This window comes from Podarcis pityusensis (assembly GCF_964106645.2).
Source record: "Podarcis pityusensis genome assembly, chromosome: 15".
Taxonomy (NCBI): Eukaryota; Metazoa; Chordata; class Lepidosauria; order Squamata; family Lacertidae; genus Podarcis; species Podarcis pityusensis.
The window spans coordinates 20,621,514-20,642,865 of record NC_138040.1 but is presented as its reverse complement, the minus strand read 5'-3'; the positions used below and the strand labels follow the sequence as shown (position 1 = coordinate 20,642,865).

The following is a 21,352-nucleotide window of genomic DNA, read 5'->3' as shown; positions in this document are numbered from 1 at the left end:
ATGGAAGCCAGCTCCACTCATCCAGTCATATATATATAGATAAGGGTGTGTGTGTGTGTGAGTGAGAGAGAGAGGGTGGGGGGCACAACTTAAGGATTCTGGTTATTCAGATCTGGCTTGTTTTCTTTCAAAGGCTGGGTCCCCTGGGAGGGGCAGATTTAGCACCCCACACCCTGAACCCCTTTAATTTCATAAATAGAAGTGAATGGTCATTGGCTGTGCATACAGGGCAGCGTGCGAGGTGAGGGGTTTGTGCTGTTGTAGTAAGGGGGGAAAACCTAACTCTTGACAGTTGACAGATGGGTCTTCTCTGACAGGGACACCCATTTCTAGAGTGTGCAAAACGTAAGGGTTTTTTAAAAAATGGGATTGGGAGTAAGGAATAGGACCTCTGTGTTGGGATGAAGCTTCTTGTTTCTCTCCCTCCCTCAACATTCAGTATTTGGAGTGGGGTGGGGTGGGGGTTAATGGTTTGGAAAAGAGACCCCCAACCCACACAACTTGTTCCGCCTGTGTCAATTTGCCCATCTACCTCCTGGCCAATTTTTAGACAGTTAAGAGCATCCCTGAATATCCACGGAATGCAATTCGCTTGCCTTTGGTGGGGAGGGTCACTACAGCCTGCGTTCCACACAGCTGGGATGGCAGGGAGGAGAAGGAGGCTCCCAAGCTGAACGAAGGTCTTGCTTCAGGTTTAATGCCCTGGTGTGCCTCTCTCTCTGTAGATATTAATCTCTAGATGGAGGACCCCGTCCCTCTCTACAGAGAGTCAAGCTTCATTTGACAGTACTGATGAGAAATGACATCACCAGGCTGCACCAGCTGCTGTGCCGGGTTTTCCTTTCCTTTGCAAAAAACAATGTGTTTGGTTAACTCTTGCGCTCTTCCTCAAAAGGAGCCAAGAAAATAATAATGCTCGGAGGTCTTTTATTTTAGCAAAATACCTTTTCTTTGTTTCAAAGCATCTCACTTTCCCAGTAGCCCTTATTTCTACTCGCCAAGCTTTTTTCTTGCTCTTCCTGCAATAGCTTGCCCTATATAAGTGATTCTAGTGATATAAACTAAGTCTGCAGTTTAATTTGAATCCAGGTGAGATAGTCTTCAGCTTCGTTTTCACCTGCCAACCCCAAGAGAGTGACCAGGCAGGCTTTTGTTAATGAAGTGTTAATGGATGGCCATGCCATTATTGCTAATGTTCCGTGTTGTTCTGATGTTCAGTGCTTTTGTTTTAAGTGCTTATTAAAAGGGACATTAGAATCTGTAATCAGGGCCAGGCACATGCTGAATTTTGGTAGCACTGCAGAATATAGAGGCAAATAATTTACCTCCCTGTAAATGTAAGCTGGTTCCCTTCCCACCCAATTTAAAAGTAAGATTCTGGTCCTTATGGATTCAAATCACAATACAGTGGTACCTTGCTTTACGAACTTAATCTGTTCCAGAAGTCTGTTCTTAAACCAAAGTGTTCTTAAACCAAGGCGTGCTTTCTAATAGCAGCAGGGGACTCAATTTACAAATGGAACACACTCAACAGGAAGCGGAACATGTTCTGCTTCCATGGCAAAGTTCACAAACCAAAACACCTACTTCCAGGTTTGCAGCGTTCTTAATCCAACTTGTTCATAAACTAAGCTGTTCTTAAACCAAGGTACCACTGTACTCTTATTCCATGACACCCACTGTACCCTTTCCCTTTTCTGCGCCTGCACCTTAACAACTGGACCTCGTGTGGTGTCAGTTGGTTAGAGAGTGACCAACATCTTTTATTCCAAAAATGCCAAAATCTCCCCCCAACTCAGACTGGACTGGGGGGGGGTGAGGGGGAGCAGAAGCAGGGGAGGAGCAACATTTGTCATAATCTGGAGGTTCTGAGGCAGAGCTGGAGCAGGTAGCAGGTGGAACAAAATATGTTGCATGAAACACTGAGCTCTCTGGATGTACAAAATGTTGTGCATGCAAGCCAATGTGGAGAAAGAAAAAAGTGGTGTGTGAGTGTGTGTGTGTGTGTAATGCACAGAAATGCACAAGTAATTAAAAAACACACCCATGTAGGTTCAAAGCATGCTGGAGGGTTTCTGTGGATATCTGAGGCTATGTAGGGGGTGGACCAGGAAGGCTCTGTGGAAATAAAGGCACAGGTTTGACATAACCCTACTGTTTATTTTTTATTTTTAAAAATGTTTCTCCTCTAATAAGGAAGCTGTGATTTTTCACAGTGTTGGCAGTTAGGGCTCTAAAAATAAATGCTGCGATTTACTGGGTTTGCAGATCCTGACACCGGTTACGCAACAGCAGACCAGGAGGGTTGGCTGCCTGGTTAGACCAGTGAGACATAGGCTGTTAAGTGACCCTCATCCCCCTGCGTTGGTGGAAGGAGCCTGGCTGAGTGGCAGAGCACAGCCTTTGCATGCGAAAGTCCCCTGGTTCCATCCTTGACGAAAGACTCTCACCTGGAAAAAGACCCAAACCCCGGAGAGACACTGTCAATTAATGCAGAATAGGCTGGGCTGGTTGGGCCAGCAGCCTCCGTCTGCACAAGGCAGCTTCCTCTGCTCCTCACACACAGAAAGAGTCCCACTGAACCAGACCAGTCTGCTGCTTTCTATGGTGGCCAATCTGACGATTCCAGGAAGCACACAAGCAGAGCTTGCAGTCTGAACTTATTCCTGCTGTTTGTACAGCTACTTTACTGGCATGCAGAGGTAACAGGGTTATGAACCTTGAGGATCTGTTTTATCAATGTGGATTACAGACATATCATCCATCTAATCCCCTCTTATAAAGCCTGAGAGCAAAGGCATACCAGCGTGGTGTTTTGGTTAGAGTGTTGGAACAGGGCCTGGGAGAGCAGGGTTCGAATCCCTCATTCGGCATGAGGCTCGCTGGGAGATTTTGGGGCAGCCACTGCTTCTCAGCCTCGCCTACCTCAGAGGGTTGTTGTAGGGGTTAAATGAGGAGGGAGAGAGAACTCTCTGTGCACACCACCTTGAGCTCCTTGCGGGGGCGATAGTGCAATATTGGTCCATCTAGCCCAGTATTATCCACACTGTCTGGCAGCAGCTGTCCAGGGTTTCACACAAAAGTCTTTCCTCTGCTGGGGATTGAAACTGGGACGTTCTGCATGCAATGTTCTGCTTTACCACTGAGCTAACAGCTGTCTGGATGCTGTTTCCCTGAAGGTGGGATTAGTCTGGGAACTGAACTGAGAGCCTTTCTCACACAGCTTTCCTGTGTGCGAATGAGAGAACGAGAGTGACTGAGTCAGACCCTGTAGGCCAGTAATATTGGGGAGGCATGGTAGGTTTCAAGTCTGCACAGACCTGTGTGCCAGCCATGCCATGTCCCCTAGTGGCGGTCCTGGCCACCTGAACGTTGCACTCTGAGGAAGGGATTGCAGAATGCACAAAAAAGTATATATTTTCTACAAATGAGACACAAAACTATCCAAAGCTATCTAATATTAGAAGCATGAGTAAGGCAGTATTTTTATTTTAATCACAGGTTTCTATGGGCATTTCCTTTCTACACATTGTTTTGCTTCTTCCTCAGCGTGAGGCATTGTGGGGAAATTCCTTCCGGAGAGCACCTGCACCGCTGCTTTGCTGCAATGACAGCAAAGAGCTATTTTCCCTCCCAGTTCAAGTCTGTTTTTGCAGAGGACAGGTCTGGCAAGCTGGGAATGGTTGGCTGGCCCAGTCAGTTGGATCCAGAGCAGTGATGGTGGTGGATGCGCCAGCCTTGCAGGTGGAGGAGGCTGGTGCCTATGATCCATCACCCTTTCCAATATGCTGCCTGAGCCATGATGGGGCCAGTCCCGGTAGATCTGTGGTCTTCCCATTGTGTGATGTGCTCTCAGTTGTGCGAGGCAATGCCTTCCTACAGCATGTCGGAGGTCAGCACCCCACCACCCATCAAATGGCCACATCTTGGGGTCCCATGTGGGGAACTGGTTGAGGGTCTAAAGGGCCAAAGATTAGTATTGTGATCTAGGGTTTGGTGCAGGTGCAAGTGGCAGAGACAGTGGTGCAGATACGCCTCTCCCTTTTGCAAGATTTGAGTTGCAAATCTGATGCTGTTTGATTACAGCTGAATCTTTAGCCAGGACATAGGACGGCTGTCTTTTAGCAAGTTGGCTCATTGGTTCAGGATTGTCTACAGTGAGTGGTATTGGCTCTCTGGGGCTTCAGACAATGAAGCAGATTCAATCTGACCTTCTGATGCTCTGCATGTTCAGGTTAAATAGACTTAGGATTTGGGTCTATAAGTGTGTGTGCATTTGACTCTGGATTCTGGCTTATGGGTTGGATGGAGGTGTGATTCTCCGGTTGCAGTTAGGGTGCACATGAGGAAGGCACCAGGTGTGTGTAATGGATGCTGGCCTCTCTCTCTCCCTGTCTCCCTGGGTGTAGCAGCCGCTGTAATCCACCGTGTTTCTATTTTAACAATGCTGTCACCGCTTGTACTGCAGCCCAGGCTGCGTCAGCGGTTTCCCCATCAAAGGCCTGTTCCAGGGATTTTTTGGAGCGCTTTGCTGGTGATTGGCTGCAAAGGCAAATTGGTTTATGAATGGATGCTGCTCCTGCTACAGGGAGGGGAGAAATTCCCTGCAGGTATTGCTAGGCGATGCAGAGATTCTAAAATAAAAATCTCCCCACCCCCCTCAAAGAAACACACCAAACCCCATGTGGTTCTTCCCAGTTCTCCCCTCCTCCTTTCTGTTCTCTGAAATGAGAGGCAGAGAGGCTTCTCTGGTGGTGGTTGTGAGAAGCCCCCATGGGAAGGTCACCTTGGAGTGATGCTGGGAGGCTGACTCTGCAAGTGCCTGACTCTGCCTTTGTCGGCTCAGGGTAAATCCCCTCCAGGCAGGGGGCGTTTAGAGGATGCCTGCCTATGTGCCATGAGCAGGGAGGTCCAGAGTAGAATTCTCATCTTGCTACCTTTATAGAACAGGCTTTTGCACAAACAAGTGTATATTCCTTTGGACACACAGGTGTCTCTTCTCTTCCCAGTTTTTTTTCTTTCTACTTCCTGCTTTCTATCCTCAGCAGTCAGCTTCATCTTGGAGCCTTTTGCAGAGATGCCTATTTTTTGTGGTTGGTTTTTTTTTATAATCTTGCTGATCTCTCCCCTTTCCTATGCCCTCTGCTTGATCCACCCTTTCATCATGGAAGCCTGTCCCCCTTTGCTTGGCAAGAGCAAAGTGGACCGAGATGATGCAAAAGGCGCTGAGCATTCTGAGCACAGGTTTGGTGTTGACCTTGATAAGGAATACAATGGTATTTCTCAATATTAAATTTGCAGCCAGTTGTGCGTATGTCCCCTCCTGATGGATATAAGGGGAAGGCCCATTGCTTCCTGATAAAACATGTGCTTTGCATGCAAAAGGCCCCCAGGTTCACAGAATAGTAGATTTGCAATTTGGAAGTGACTCCCAAGGATCATCTAGTCCAACCCGCTTCAATGCAGAATTTTCAGTCCCTGCAATCTCCAGCTAGAGTTGGGAGAGATCCCTGCTTGAAACCCTCAGAATGTGGATTCTTGGTAGTGGTGTGCTGACCCCCAAAAGAGAATGCCTCATACAACAAAGCTCCTCGCATCATGGGGAAAGTACAGACATGTTTCTTCTCTTCCTAGGCACTGTGTTGCAAAGCCAAAGTTGTACTAAACACATTTGATTATGAATTTTTTAAACCCCAATATCCTACCACTTTAAACAGCCATAGCTTCCCCCCAAGAATCCTGGGAAATGTAGTTTATTAAGGCTGCCAAGAGCTGTTAGGAGACACCCCCCCCCCTCTATGGAGCTACAATTTCAAGAGTTCCCTCTGAAGAGGGATTGGTTGCTAAACCACTCTGGTAATTGTAGCTCTGGGAGGGGAATAAGGGGATCACCTAACATCTGCCAACTTCTGTTCCCAGGATTCTCTGTGGGAAGTAATGACTGCTTAAAGTGGTATGATGATGCTTCAAGTATATAGCACGGGTGGGGATTGTGATGGCCATTGGCTAGAAACAATAAAATCTACTGTGGTGTTTTTTGATTGAGGTGGGGAGCCTTCCACCAAAACCTCTGTTCTGTTTCTGCCCAGGAAGAGGGCATTAAGGCAGTGATGGACCTTGGGCTCTCGAATTTCAGTGGCACCTTGTGCGACACTAAAACTTGCCCCCAACCTCTCTCGCTACATTCTACAGCATCGTTGTGGCGCCCCCTGCAGCATGGTGCCAAGTGCACCCGAACTAGTTGTGCTCCCCTAAAACTGCCTATGGTTAAGGAGTCCTCTGGCCTGTGGCTTGGCAAGTACAGAGTGCGAGTGAGTAAGTGCAGCCAATGTCACTGGCCATTTGAAGCTTGCTGAGCTTAAAATGTTGTTCCTACTGAAAATAAGAATCACTGGCCCTTGCCAAACGAGCAATTGGGAAGCAGCACCACTGATTCCTCCTCTCCCTTTCCTTCTTCTTTTTCTCTAGGTGCCCACGGCTTAAGGGAGGAACCCGAGTTTGTGACAGCTCGTGCTGGTGAGAGTGTGATCCTGGGATGCGACGTAATCCACCCACTGACCGGCCAGCCCCCTCCTTATGTGGTGGAGTGGTTCAAGTTTGGAGTGCCTATCCCCATCTTCATCAAGTTTGGGTTCTACCCTCCCCATGTGGACCCAGAATATGCCGGTGAGTCTTCTTTTTACCCCACCGTAATAAAAACCATGGAAGAATTTTTCTCATTTACACTAAAAACTTGAATGGGTTCTATTATTTGCATAGGGTTTTGTTTTTTAAAAGACAAGCATGAAAAAGGGAACCACCTATTAAGCAGGATTATGCATGCTTCATCTAATATAAATCCACCAGTAATGCACTACTTTTGTTGCAAATTAACGACATGTTGCATAATACACTTGTAAAAAACACACCAGGCTGAAGGGATCCTTGTAAAACCATCACAGTTGCTAGCCAATAGGTGCTTACCACTGTGGACTCCCCCCCCCCCCCTTTACAGGCAGCTGTTCTGTAAGCTCCTAATCTGCAGGGTCTATAGATTCGAAACCTGCAGAATCATTTCTTGTATCTTTCCCACCCCAGAACTTGTAGTTGCACAGAAAAACTCGTATCTTGTGTTCATGACTGGGGAGATAAGATGCTTTTCAAAGTGACCTCTGCCACAAGTAAACAGCTGCATCTGTCTTTACCCTTGGTTCAATTTGGGCTGGCTGGTTAAATACAGAGATCAGGCCAGACTCGTTTTGCCTCCTCCTCCACCACCACCACCACCTCCCTCTTCTTTTTCAGGAAGTTCTTTCTCTCTTTCCCCCTTTTTTTATTCCATCATTTCCGCCTGGTTGGTTTTAATTAAGCAGCGGCAGAGAGAAGCCAGCTGGGCTGTCGGGGCCAAGAGAAGCCGAGGCAGCGAAAAGGAGGGCATCCGCTGCTGCTCCCGTGCCTGTTGCCTTGGCTTTCCAGTGGCAGCAGAGAGCCCTGAGTGATGCTTTCGGGGGCCCTGTGCTGGAAACCTCATGTGACATCCTCGGAAGGGGGAGTTGCTGCTGCTGCTGCTGCAACTTGCTCGCACGCTCATGTGCTAAACCTCTTTGGACGGATGCGTTTGGGGAGAGCCGGGGAGAAGAGAACGAGAGCTGACATTGTGGCGGGACATGGCCTACCTTGGCATGTCCTTGTCCCCAGCTTCCATGTGGCCCAGAGGGCTTGACTCCAGGGCCATCTCAGGATAGCTCCAAAGACGAGGATGCCTGGTAAATGCTGGAGGACTCCTGTGCTTACTGGACCGTCCTTTGAATTTCTGGGAGCTTGTGTAGAGTTGAAAACTTTGAAAAGCAAATGTGGAAGAAGGCAGCGTAAGGGATGGAAGAGAGTGGCTTGGATGGCCCTGGCTCTGCGGCAGGCACCTGCCTCTCCCACATGTCTAGCTGAATGTTTGCTGTGGCCACAGGCAGCCAGGAGTGCCGCTGGCACCATTCAGGAATGCAAACTAGCTTGTTAGGTCACCTCTTGAAGCACTGCAGTTTTCCCTGCACTTGCGTGGCAGGTTTGGAGAGCAGATGCATTTGATGCTGCTACAGTAGTTCGGGCATCACTTGTGCAGCCCATACCTCCCAAAATCTAGCCGAATCCAATGCTGGGTGTCAGTTGGGCGCTCTCTGTCTGTCTGTCTCTGCCCTTGGACTCTAAGAAGAGCTCAACTGCTAGATCACACCAAGAGGGCACCTGAAGGGGGGGGGGGGAGAAACAGCAACACACTGGCCTGTGCCATCAACCAGAGGACAAAGGCCCCTGGGAGGCCCCTCCCCTTACTTTCCAGCACAAATACCAAAGCATGGGAAAGACTAGCCTGGCTCTATTAATCAGAGAAGGAGCAGCTTCAGGGAGCTTGCTTCTCCCTTGCCTGTCCGAAATAACACTTGCCTCCAACCATGAGTTTGAGCTTGGGGGCTGCACTGTGGAAGCAAATTCCATAGTTTAACTAGGCAGTGTGTGAAGAAGTGGGAGTTGTAGTCCAGCTGCATTAGGGAGCACCAGGTTGGTTTCCCCTTGTCTTCGCTGACAGTAACTCTCCATGGCTACAGGAACCTAGTCTTTCCCAGTCCTATCTGGAGATGCTTGGGATCAAAACCTGGGACCTGTAAAACACAAAGCTGTGTCCCTTTCCCAAGGCTATGGTCCGAGTGCATATCTCTCACAAACTCCAGATGTGTGAGAATCCTGGTGGATAAGGAGGGACATTGCAGAAGCATATGCAATCCTGAGTGGCATGGAGAGAGTGGGTGGAGAGATGGTTTCTCTTCTCCTTTTCCCTAATAGTACTTGAAATGTGGGGAGGGGATGCCCAATGGGAGTGGGTTTGCAGGTCTCTGAACGCAAGGAGCGTGCAGTTTTCAATTCTGGCAGTGGGAGGGAGATGGAGAGGTTGTGAAGGTGGGGTTGAGGATGCACGTCAGAAAGTAGAGTTGCTCTTAACTCAGGTCTCCTTTCAGCTGTAGGCAAGGATGAAAGGATTAAACGGGCTATGTGAGCAGGGTGGGTTTTAAGGAGGGCTCCATTCTGTGCCTCTCAGTCTAGTCCTCCTCATTCTCCTTTTCCCTTCTCTGTTACCTGGTTTGCTTGCTTCGGGGGGGGGGGGGATTGCCTGACCCTGAATACACAGGCTCTTTCTTGAAAAGGGAAGGGGAAGAGGAAACAGCTTTCAGTGATGATATTTTAATCCCCAGAAGCTTTTCTCTGGCCTCAGAGAAGACTGGAAACCGGATGCATTCGCTTTGTCTGCTCTCTCTCTCTCTCTCTCTCCCTCCCTCCCCCCCCCCCCGCTTGATGCATCTCTAGATGCAGGAATTTCCCTGAGCTTTTTCCTGGAAACTAGGGGCTCTGGTGTCTAAACAAGATGCAGCAGTGATGGACACATTTTCTTCCCATCCACGTTGCCCCTGTCTCATTCCTTTATCAAGCAGGGGATGATGGGGTTGCGTGTCTTACATCAGCAGGAGAATGTGGGTCAGGGGTGCTGAACTTTCCACTGTCCCTTCCCTCTAACCCTTAATCTGTTTCTCCAGGCACTCTCCCTTCCCCCTTCCCAGCTCACTTCTGATATTAAAGCTGGGAAAGGAGCTATGGAGTGGGGCGGGTTCTTCACCCTTTTCTTGCATGCTCCTCTTTCTGCAACCATAAGACCCTCCCACCCTTGCCTGCCTTGTATGCAAACAGGGCAAGGCATGTGAATGATGATCCTGCCACTTCTGATCTGGCCCTGAGTCATTCATGCCCTTCAGTGTTTCACAGCTGCAAATGCTTGTACCACACAAACGAGTTACTAGGATGGTTCATGCAGCTGAACCACCTAAAATGCGCCCCCAAAGAAGGACTCTTCCAAAATATGCTCAGCCTTTGTGAAACCAAGCACCCGGAGTTTCCTTCTCTCTGTCTCTGTGTCTACATCTCTTTCTTTTGTTTTGCCTTCCCAAGTCTCTGGTTGTTTTTCTACTTCATTTCTCATACTGCCTGACACCCCGCCCCCCCACGGACTATTGCTCACATTGCTGGAGGCTCTACTGTTCCAGCTGCTGTAACCATGTTACTCTGCAATAGCCCTCTCCTCCACAGACTTAAAAGTGGTTGCTGTTGTGGTTAAAGGTTAGCTTGAAAAGCATCCTTGAGGTTCAAATATTAGCTGTTCAAAGCACATCTAGGCAGCATGTGAAACGGAAGGCTGGGTGCTGCGTAGTGATGGTTAGGGCTCCTGCACATGCACATATTGCCCGAGGAATGCCCTTCCAAGTGATGCCTGCCTGATGCCAACCTTGACATCTTTCTAGTGCCAGGTTATGGCTTTTCTCTTCATGTGGGTATTTAATAGAATTTATAAAAGTTGTAAACTTGCTTTGTAAGTTACTGAGAACTTTGCCTTATTCTGAACCAGATCATTAGTTGGTCTAGCTTAGTACTGTTTTCACTGACCAGCAGCTGATCTTCAGGGTTTCAGGCAGGGGTATTCCCAGTCCTACCAGGGGATTGAATTCGGGACCTTCTGCATGCAAAGCAGGTGCTTCACCACTGAGCTATGCCCTTTCCTGGCCAGTGTTAGTTGTCTAAGGTCGTATTCACACTGCAATGTCACTTTAAACAGTCATGGCTTCCCCCAAAGAATTCTGGGACCTATAGTTCTTTTTTTTTTTAATTTTATTTTTTTTCTAAACTTCATTGTTTTAATCAGAAAAAAGATAGTGGCAGGTAGGATGACAATGAACACCTTATTTACAGAGATGCTACTTCCATCAAGAAAATTAAAAGGACAGTTTTCTACATTTAGGATATTCCCACAATGAAAATGTTTTTTTAAAAAAATATCACCACAAACTTGTAGCTGCTTCCAATATGCTTTTCACTAACTCTGATCTTTCAGAACCATATTCAGAAGTACAGGCCTAATTGAATCAGATGTACATATAGCTATTTTAGAGTTACAACAACTTGGTCTTAAGATAAGAAGCAGTGAACAGCAGCCGGTGCTGTAACAAATCACAGCTAAAAGTCTTCAGTCCATCCTGTTCCTTCAAATAAGGTCAGCAACATTCATGGGCATTTCATCAATCTGAGTGGAATAGTACTGCTCAATGTCTCGTAGAATACGGATGTCGTCGTTCTTTACAAAGTTGATGGCGACACCTTTCCGGCCGTAGCGGCCTGATCTACCAATCCTGTGTATATACAATTCTCTGTTGTTTGGCAAGTCATAGTTAATAATCAGGGACACCTGAGGAACATCCAAACCTCTGGCCCAAACATCTGTAGAAATAAGAACTCGGCTTGCCCCAGATTCATTAAGGATGCTGAGAGTTGTTAGGACAGGCATAGGCAAACTTGGCTCTCCAGATGTTTTGTGACTACAACTCCCATCATCCCTAGCTAACAGGACCAGTGGTCAGGGGTCCCTGGAAAGAGGGAAGAGGAATAGATCGTTAAACCACTCTAGGAATTGTAGGTATGGGAGATGAATAGGGGTCTCCTAACAACTCTGAGCACTCTTAATAAGCTACAGCTCCCAGAAGTCCTTGGGGGAAGCCATAACTGTTTAATGTACCATATTTACTTGAATGTAGTGTGCCGTTGAATCTAATGTGCACCCTAATTTTCACGACGTAATTTGGCCAAAAAAGGGGTGCATTACACTCAAGTAAAAACGGTAGTATCACAGTGCTATAAATGTATGTTGTGGCCTATATACATAAACAGGGACAATTGAAGCTGATTCATGAGTCTTGTAGGTGCTGTTTTGAACATCTTCCATGAACCAAAATTTAAAAGTCCAGTGGAAGAAAATGTTTAGTGTTCTACTCTTTTGCGGGTAAGCACCTGGGATCACAACCACCATGAATGCCCCACACAACTCTTCTCCTACTGGCAAAATACGGCTCTGCAGTTGCCCTGAATGCCCTTGTGCTGCCCACATTCTGTTGGGTTCAGTTGGCGAACTCTGTTGATCTCCACCTTGTTGCTCTCTTCCAGGCCGTGCCAACCTTCATGACAAGGCATCTCTGCGCATCGAGCAGGTTCGCTCTGAGGACCAAGGCTGGTACGAGTGCAAGGTGCTCATGCTGGATCAGCAGTACGACACGTTTCACAATGGCAGCTGGGTGCACCTCACCGTCAATGGTAAGTATGGGGGCTGCTTTGCCCAAGCCAGCTCTGTATTGCTCTCTTCTCTTGCCAAGCATGTGTGCTGGCCAATCACACAATTGTTCTCATGCTGTTCCATCAGGTGGAATTCTCCCTTTTCATCAAAGCATCTGCTGTTGCTTATTACAGAAGTAGGACCAATCATGGGAGATGTGTATATATGTGTGTAATAATGCAACTAAATTTATCTCAGGGTAGACCTATTGAAATTAACCTAGTCCTGTTCATTAATGTCAATGGGTCTGCTTGGAGTAAATATCAGTAAAGAAGCCTAATTATCTGCCTAGCTATTCCACAAGCTCAGTAACTCCCTTGCGCAAGGTGCGTTTAATTGCTTGGTGCTCCCTTGACCTCTCTCTGCATCCCCTGGTTACAGGCCCTGAAATTGTCCTCTGAGGACATCACCCAAGGCCCCCATGTGCTTCATACTCAGAAAAAGCACATGGAGCAAGCACCCAAAACCCACACCAACCCAAGAATAGTCTAAATCACAATCTTGTCACAGTGGCCAATGAGTGGGAAATAAGAATGAAGGGAGAAAAGGGGAGCTGAAATGATTGAAGGGATGGAGAGACTCCTCCCTTTGGAGGGGTTGCAGGGTTTGGGACTTTATAGTTTAGAGAAGAGGCAAGTGAGGGGTGAGATGGTAGAAGTTTGTAAAATTATGCATGTCATGGAGAACATAGATGGAGAAAAGTTTTTCTTTCTCTCTTATAACAGAGAACTTGTGGACATCCAGTGGAACTGAATGTTGGAAGATTCAGGATAGGAGAAAGAAAGTATTTTTTCATTTGTTGCATAGTTAAACTATGAAACTCACTCCCCCAGGAGGCAGCAATGGCCACCAACTTGGATGGCTTTAAAAGAGGATTAGAGAAGTCATGGATGATAAAGATTGGCGGTGGTTGCTGGAAACACCAGGAAGGGAGAGTGCTTTTGTGCTCCAATCCTGCTTGTGCGTTTCCCATGGGTATCTGGTTGGCCACTGTGAGAACAGGATGCTGGACTAGATTGGCTGCTGGCCTGATCCAGCACGCCCTTCTTATGTTCATACGGAAATGGTAACAGAAGGAATTGGGTTTTAAAAAATAAATTACCATTTTATTGAAAGAATTTCAGTGATGAAAGAGCAAAGAAAACGGAGAAAGAAATAGTGCAAAAATACAATAAGAAAAAGATAATATAGTATATTTACCGTAATCAGTTACATTTCCATACGTTATTATATATAAAATATTATTGTCCAAATGCATATATGGTTAATAATAACCTACTATATTTTGTATAAACTTTGCTTGGATAAATATATTGAGAAGGAATTGGGGGTTAAAACAGCTGACTAACTGTTGAGGCTTCCTTTGGTACGAGGGTAGTAGAGAATAGAACGAATAGAGCTGTACACATAGTTAGATCCATCTGCCTCCCCCTCCTCCTGTGGTGAAATGTCTGTTCAGTAACATTGCTTGGCTACCTAAACACTGAATCAAGTTGACATTTATAGAGTAAATCACAGGAGGCTGTAATTTTCTCTGTAACCCCAACTACTAAATCCCTTTTCTGTTGCTCAAGTGACCACAGCTGTATTCCTGAATGCAATTATTCAGCTTTTCCTATCATGTAGCAGCAAGCTTTTCATGCACACGTTTTGTCTTCTGAACTTTCTCCCGTTGACTTTGCATTCCACAGCATTCCCCCCCTCCCCCGTGGGATCATCTTAGAAGGTAATCCCACATGGCTGCTTCCATGTGGGGAGCAAGAGAGGGAGAGAATGTCTCCTCAGGCTGCTGGCTGATGCATGGGCCTTCTTGCCCCTTTGCAGGACGTAGCTGTAAGAGTTTGTCTGGCTTAGCAAAGCTGAAATGTCAAGTTTCAGCCTTGGATTACTTTCAGCCAAGTGGTAGAAACTATGACAGTAACATAAATATGTGGGAAACTTAGAAGTTTGAGGAGGTAGACAGGAGTGGAGTCAAGATCTGCAGGACCATGGACAGCTCATTCTTAGCTGCCTCCAATTTTGTTCTGATGAAGGCGGCCAGAGGCCTCTCTGCTGATTGCCAAATTCATTCATTTATTGCCTCTACTCCCCATCTTTTCTCCAAGGAACTCAAGGTGGTGAACATGGTCCTCCCTCTCCCTATTTTAGCCTGACAAGAACCCTGTAAGGTAGGTTAGGCTGAGAGGCAATGATTGGCCCAAGGTGACCCTATTAGCTTTATGACTGAGTGGGGATTTGATCCATGCTATCCCAGGTCCTAGTCTAATGCTGAAACTGCTACACCACACTGGTTTTGAGGAGAATTTGCACAGGAAGAAGTTGCCTAAGCCAACAAAGGGTACTTCATCATTGGCATCCAACTGTTGATCTTGCCTCTGATGAAGACAAACTGCCTGGATACATGATGTGTTGAGTGAGAGGAGCCAGGCCTGGGTTCACGGTCTGACAATAAACCCTTATTATCAGAAAAAGAGTCCTCTCCTCATATTCTGTGCCAGCAGAGTCAAGGGCTAGTGGCCCTGCAAGACGGATATTCCTGATTCAAGGTTACTGTTAGAGGGTCTTGAGGTCTAGGTGTGAATAGCTGACTGGGGTCCAAGTTATCATGGCGGCAACAGATGGAAAGTACCTTTGCTTCCCAGAGCTTTCAGTTCCTGCTTCCAAGGAGGAAAAGCACATTAAGGAAGTGCTAGTGTCCTGTTGTTCAAGAAAGGCATAGCATCCTAGGGGGAGATGGAGGTAAGCATGAAGTTTTGGAGAAGCAGTGACAAGTGAGGTGGAGCAGGTGTGCAGCAGCCTGTTGGTAGCTGGGTGCTGGAGCTCAGTGACAGTTCTGGAGCCGAAAAAGGGATCTGGTGGCAAAGTTTGAGAAGCTGTAAGTGGGTGGCAAGGAGCAGTCCAGGCCTCCAAGTTCCAGTGAGAGGGAGAGGAATTACCTAAAACTGGCCTTGTAGGAGGTGACCCATATTATTATACATGGAGCTGATGCCTCTCCCATGAGCTGCTTAGCGTTGGGACAAAAGTAGCAGCTACCTGTGCTGAGATGGCTTTCAGTAGAACAAGGAGGGGGAAACCTCCATCCAATGGTCCAAATGCAGCCCTCCAGATACCCCTTTGTGGCCCATAGAAATCTCCGCAGGCCATGCCCCCATCCCTCACTGGTCTTTCCTTGAGTGATATTGCCCAGCTGCAATATATCCTTCAGCTGTGATAATGGCTCTTGCTTACCAGCATGGAAGATGGAGAAAGATGTTTATGCAAAGATCTGGCTTTTGCATGAATGAAAATATAGTCCCCTTGGACAAAGGTAAGAACCTTTGTTCTTTTGCCTCTGGCCCTGCTCACTGTGGACGTGTGGGCCCCGGAAGGTCACTCATGAGCAAATGCTGGCCCTGGGCTGAAAAAGGCCCCTTGCCCCCTGTAGTAGAATAACATTATTGGATGTCATCAGGAGAAAGGGAGGAGTGTTGATCAGGGATTGGTAAGGATGTCGATATTGGAGGGTTAACAAGCAGCGGGGATGAGCAGGAAAACGGCAGCTTGTGGACCTAATCCATCTCCCTGAGGAATGTTGCCCTGCTTTCTGGTAACCCATTTCTGTAGGTGAGATACAAAATGCTGGTGCATCCTTTTCTAAGAAGCTGAGTTGTTGACCATGGAGGAAACTGCAGGTGTGTCTGGCTGCTGCAGCATCTCACCTGCATATTTGCATCAGACTTGTTTTGCAACGCCCTTTTCAGAAATGGCATTTAATGCTTGTGATTCATCACCTGCGACTTTCATAAGCTGTGACAGTGTTTGGGGGTGATCAGCGATGTCAGAAAGGGGGGCAGAAGTGTTCCTTGAAAAGCGGAGAGGGGAAAGTGAGTGACCTCGTTAAATGGCTCTGCTCTGTGCCTAACTTAAAAGACGTGCCTGGGAGATGGGAGGAACAAACCTCCAGGAAAATGAGCAACTTGGCCTCGTTAACTTTTAATAAGAGCTTTGCACTCAACTGAGCATCCTTTGAATGTGTGTTTCTTGAAGTATGAGGCATGCTCACTGAGGCAGACTCTGCTTCTCGTTCCAGCTGCACGATTTGCAAGCGGTGGCAAAGCTTGGGAGCTATGCCTGCATGAAACCGTGGGCCGGGCTTTGCTTTAAGGCTTGGCTCCAAGGACATCAGAGGCTCCATTTATTTTATTTTATTGCTCTAATTAGCTAAGCCTTGAAGTCTTGCAAAATGCGGCATATTGTCATGTCTCAATTCAGAGAATGGGAAAGGAACTGCTTTGTAAAAATCACAGGCCTCCCCCTGTGTGTCTTTGTCTTTTTTCCTCCATTGATGGGGAAATGTCTTCGTATTTTTTTGGCTGGCACTTTTTTTTAAAAAAGGAAGCCACATCTGGGAAAATGTTTAGACCTCTAGAGCTTGTTGAAAGATCTTGTAGTGCAGGAATGGTGAACATTTGACCCTCCAGATGTTTCTGAACTACAACTGCCATCAGCCCTGGCCAGAATTGCCAATGGCCAGGGATGCTGGGAGTTGTACCTCAGCAGTATCTAGAGGGACACAGGATCCCCACACACCTGCCCTAGCAGTTCACTGCTAGGAGAAAGGCTGCTTCTGAATATTCATTTTGACAACTTCGTATCTACCATGGTGCCAGGTTTAATGCAGCCACTGCTTCCTCACTAGATAGGTCACTGCAGTACTGCTCAGAGGCCACAATATTTATAATTCTTCAAGTTTACTAGGATTTGATTAGACCTAATTTTATTGGGATCCCCCCACACACATAGAAACATTTTCACTCATCATAGACAGCTGTACCCCTTAGAAAATCAAGCAACGCTACCTTGGGACAAAGGGGCACTGTTGTTGCATCATGGCTGACTGAGGAGAGAGATTCTCTGACTTGCAGAATAATCAATGCAGGCTTCAGAGTTGTAAAGTGCTTTGGGGAGGCTCTGGACAGTGCTGCATTTTCCCATCAGCATTTTGGATGCTTTTTTTTTTTTTTTTTGGAATGTGACATAAACAGATGAGCTGAGGATTAGAGCATATCCACCGTTAATCATGGGGCTTGCTGGCTTTGCCTGACTGTTTTCCCTGGTTCGTATATCTTCTTCCGATATCAAGAGGTCTCAATCTTTTTAAAAGTTAAATTATTGAAAGTGTTAAGTCAGTGCCCTTGAATGGAGTTTAATTGGGAAGCTAGGAAACTACAACCCCCCTGAATCCCAACAGGAAGAGATGGAACATGGTTTTCAAGTTGAGTGGGAAGAGCGCAGTTGCACTTCATTCTGGCTTGCAGCCTTCCCACTTGGGGAATCTGGTTGGTCACAGGGATAACAGGATTCCGGACCAGGTGGACCTTTGGCCTGATCCAGCAGGACTCTTCTTAAGCAGAGGCCTGCAAGGCATCTCCTGGCTCTCCCAGCAAAGTAGGCATGGTTACATTCCCCCTTCGCAAAGGTTCACTTGCTTGGAGGGGGAAGTAGTGAGAACTGGTGGGGAGGGTTGGCTGATGGTAGGAGCAGACCTCACTATAACCCAGGCTTGCATTTGAAGGTTCGTAATGGGATGTGGAATTCAGAGCCAGGGCTGTTTGAAGCTCTCCCTTTCCCCCTCTCACTAGTTCCTGCTGGGAGTTGCCATCCCCAGGGCTGTGGCTTCAGAAGATGGCGAGCGCCTGCATGCATATTTCAGTGGCAGAGATGAACTTCACTTTCTATCATCTCCAAATAAAGGATGCTGGGTCTCAGAGAAATGCCTTCCCTGAAACCCTGGGGAATTAGAAGAGGGCTAGGTGAACTATAGGTCTGACTCGGTATAAGGAAGAGATAGGGATATTGATAGAGATAGAGATATAGATATAGATTATAGATAGCCTAGAAAGGAGAGGAGCAAAATAGTATGAAACCATCCTATAGCAGTTGGGACTGAACCTCCAATTCTGCACCTCATTTGCAATTGGTAAAATGGTGTGTGTGTGTGTGTGTGTGTGTGTGTGTGTGTGTGTGTCTCTCTATATATCTATATCTATATCTATATCTATATCTATATCTATATCTATATCTATATCTATATCATCTATATCTATATATCTGGGTATCTGGGTGATTTTCCAGCATGGGTCCCCAAATGGGTGCAAAATAGGGTGAAGGTGATGGTCCCTACACAGGATGAAGTCCCTGGAAGGGCCTTTTCAGTGGTCTGCATAATGCGTTGCCCGCTGAGGTGCATCTAAGCACATAGCTGCTTCTTTTAGGAAATGGGTGAAGACACACCTCTTCCAACAGGCTTTTGGGTGAATGACTGAAATAATTTTTGAATAATTTGCCACAAATGCATACTATGGTTTGTATCCATATAGCTTTTGTTTTCTTGTATTTTATGTATATTACATTATGCATGTATGTTGTGTTATTTGTCATATTGCTATGTTGCAAAGTTCCCCGTGGCCTTTTGATGAAGCACTATATATACATTTCTTTTTTTAAAAAATAATTTTTTTATTCAAAGTTATAACAAAACATATTTTCCAAAAACATATCCTTATTTCCCCCCCATTTTTCCTTCCTCCCACTCCCCCCCACAAAACCCATCCCCCCACCCCACCCTCCGACTTCCCTCAGTTCCAGTCTTTGGTTTCTCCAGTAATGCTATTTTCTGCATGTTACAGAGTTGTATAGATCCTCCAACTGTTTAGCTAATTATTATCAGTAAAAAATTGTGGATGTTTATTCAAAACCTGCCAAGGAGTCCAGTTGGCTTTGTTGCGTCTTCAAATACTTTGTGAAAGGTTCCCATTCATCCTTAAAGTCACAGTTATCCTTATACATTTCTTAATTAAATGAATAATCTTGTGGATGGCAGCAGCACTCACATTCTCCCCGCCTCACCAAAAAATAACAAAATAAAAAAATTCCCTTGGAATGACAATATGTCATGATGGAACGGATTTCTAAACGGCCTTTAAAAACGGGGGGGGGGGGTATTACAAGCACCCAAAGGAACATTGCTGCTGCAAAATAGAAGGCAGCAAAACACTGTTAAAAAGTAAGATTGTTCTCCTTTCTTTTTGGCCTCCAAAGGGAACCTTTAGCTCAGCCTTAATTGGAATATCATCCTTAGGGTTTCTTTCTTTTCTTCCTTTTTTCTTTTGGTTCGCCATTGTTAGCAGCACGAAGAGCAAATCTTTTCCTGCATAAGCCGTGACCTTGAGACTTTTACGTTACCATCTTTTGGTGTGTGTGTTCTGAGAATGAAACGTTCAAACCATTTCCAGTGTGGCTGGGATTTCATTTTTGTTGAACCCTTCCTGGGCCATGTCGCTGGCAGCTCGCAACACTGCGACATTGTGGGCTGGAGAGAATGAAACCCACCAGTCTGGCTGCATTGTGGGGAGTTAATGAATCGCAAAAAAACTAACTAACTTGTGTCTGGTTCAGTTGCCCCAAGGGATGGGGGTGGGATAGCAAGGTTGGAATTCTGTGGCATTGTATTTAAGGGCTAATGATGTTCCTAATGCTTGCTGGGAGCCCAAATGGAGGGTTTTGCCCCCCCCCCCAACAACAACCTTCCTTTTAAAGCTGGGGCTAACATCTCAAGTTGCTTGCACTCACCAAGCTGTATAAGAGAAAACCTACAATTGCCAGAATGCTTATGGGATTACAAACCCTTTCCCCTGTTTCTTCATGGCATAGAATTGCTTCCAAAACCACACAAGAAAATTTCAAAGGCCTTACATCTGCGGCTGTCTGCATGGTAGAGTTGTCAGCCTCTGATTCCAGTGTCATGTTGCTGCAACGTCTACAAAATAATGTGCCTTAAGATGCTGCCGTAATCGTTTATGGTGGTCTTTGCATGTGAGGTGGGCAGATTTACTTGGTTCTGGCCTGCAGAGTTCTGGAGTTATTTTGCTCTGCCAGACTGGAATGAATGTCAGAAACGGAGATAGATTCTTCAGTCCCTGGTGGGCACCCTTAGAGAGAACTGCTGTGATTAGACCTCTTAGTACGTACCTTAAGGCTTTGGGCAGAGGAAGGGGGCATAATCTTCATTGCCTCCTCACCTCATCAGAGACCCCAGATGAAGGCTGGGGGAACCTTTTTCAACCCAAGGGCCACATTCAACCATGCAAAAGTAAAATGTTTTACAGGCACACACCCACACATGCGCTCCTCCAGCATTCGTTCAGGCCAACGTGAAGAATAGTCGCAGTTCAAGGGCACTTTCCAGTCATCAAAAACACCTGTAGAAGGTAGAGATCAGTGAACGGTGTGACCTGGGAAGAGGGATATGTAGCCTGAGGAAACGTTTTGGGAAGAGATATTTCCTGGACCCTTCCCAGGTTGTTCACTGAGGTCATCTGCAGGAACATCATTGACTATTCCCTACATGAGGTTTGTTTGGTAACATGGAGAAATCCTAAGCTGAACACTTTCCCTTTCTGCCAGGCCTAGGCGGGCAATTGAGAATACATCCTTCTACAGTGGTTTACTGGTGTTCATTTTCAACATTGTTTTGTTTTGCTTTTAACTTCCTGATGCTTCTACTGCATGGTTTTATTGCTATAAACCACTTTGATATATTTTCATGATGTAGCGTTACACAAAAGTTAAATAAGTACGTAAATAAGTAAGTATGTAAGAGTCCTAAGGGACAGAAAGAGACACCCTGAAGGCCACATCCAGCTCCCAAGGCATGAAGCTCCCCAGCCCATATGAGCAGGTGAACCCAGGGCTCTGGGTTGGCTCTGAGCCACATTAGACCTCTGCCTTGAGATCTGTGGCTTATCAAAGGAGTGGCAAAATATCCCACATGCCACCTTTTTACTGCATGGGAGCCTCTTCCCAGGATTGGTCCACAGCCTTCCATAATTCAGTGGGATTTAGTTCTGTTCAGAAAAGGCTTTCAGTCCAGCCAACTCCTAAGGTTTTGCCCCCTGAGGACAGCCAGGGTGGCATTTGGCAGTGTGGATAATTCACATTGGAAACTGCAAATCAGATATAACTACAGCATCTTTGCATCAGTGAGATGTCTCTGGTTCCAAGGAATCCGCCATTCCTCTACATATGGCACTGAACACTTAATTTTAAAAAACCCTGGTTTTTAAATAACCTTATTGCAGACTTAATCCTCCAGGTCCAACAGTGCAATATAAGTAGAATTCATGTTCTTAAGAATTTATA

The 21,352-nt window shown here is 46.3% G+C and overlaps 1 protein-coding gene across 6 annotated transcripts in view; it reads left to right on the top strand.

Moving 5' to 3' along the window:
• The window catches only part of IGSF9B (immunoglobulin superfamily member 9B), a 138,699-nt gene that overhangs the window by 35,783 nt on the left and 81,564 nt on the right, over window positions 1-21,352 (top strand). For all 6 annotated transcript variants that reach the window (XR_013979950.1, XM_080983383.1, XM_080983382.1 and 3 more), the window contains exons 2-3: window positions 6,469-6,666; window positions 12,007-12,153. Coding sequence is in view for 5 of the 6 variants with exons in the window: in XM_080983383.1 (XP_080839509.1) it covers window positions 6,469-6,666; window positions 12,007-12,153 (345 nt within the window). In the remaining variant the exon portion in view is untranslated. The remainder of the gene's footprint in view (window positions 1-6,468; window positions 6,667-12,006; window positions 12,154-21,352) is intronic.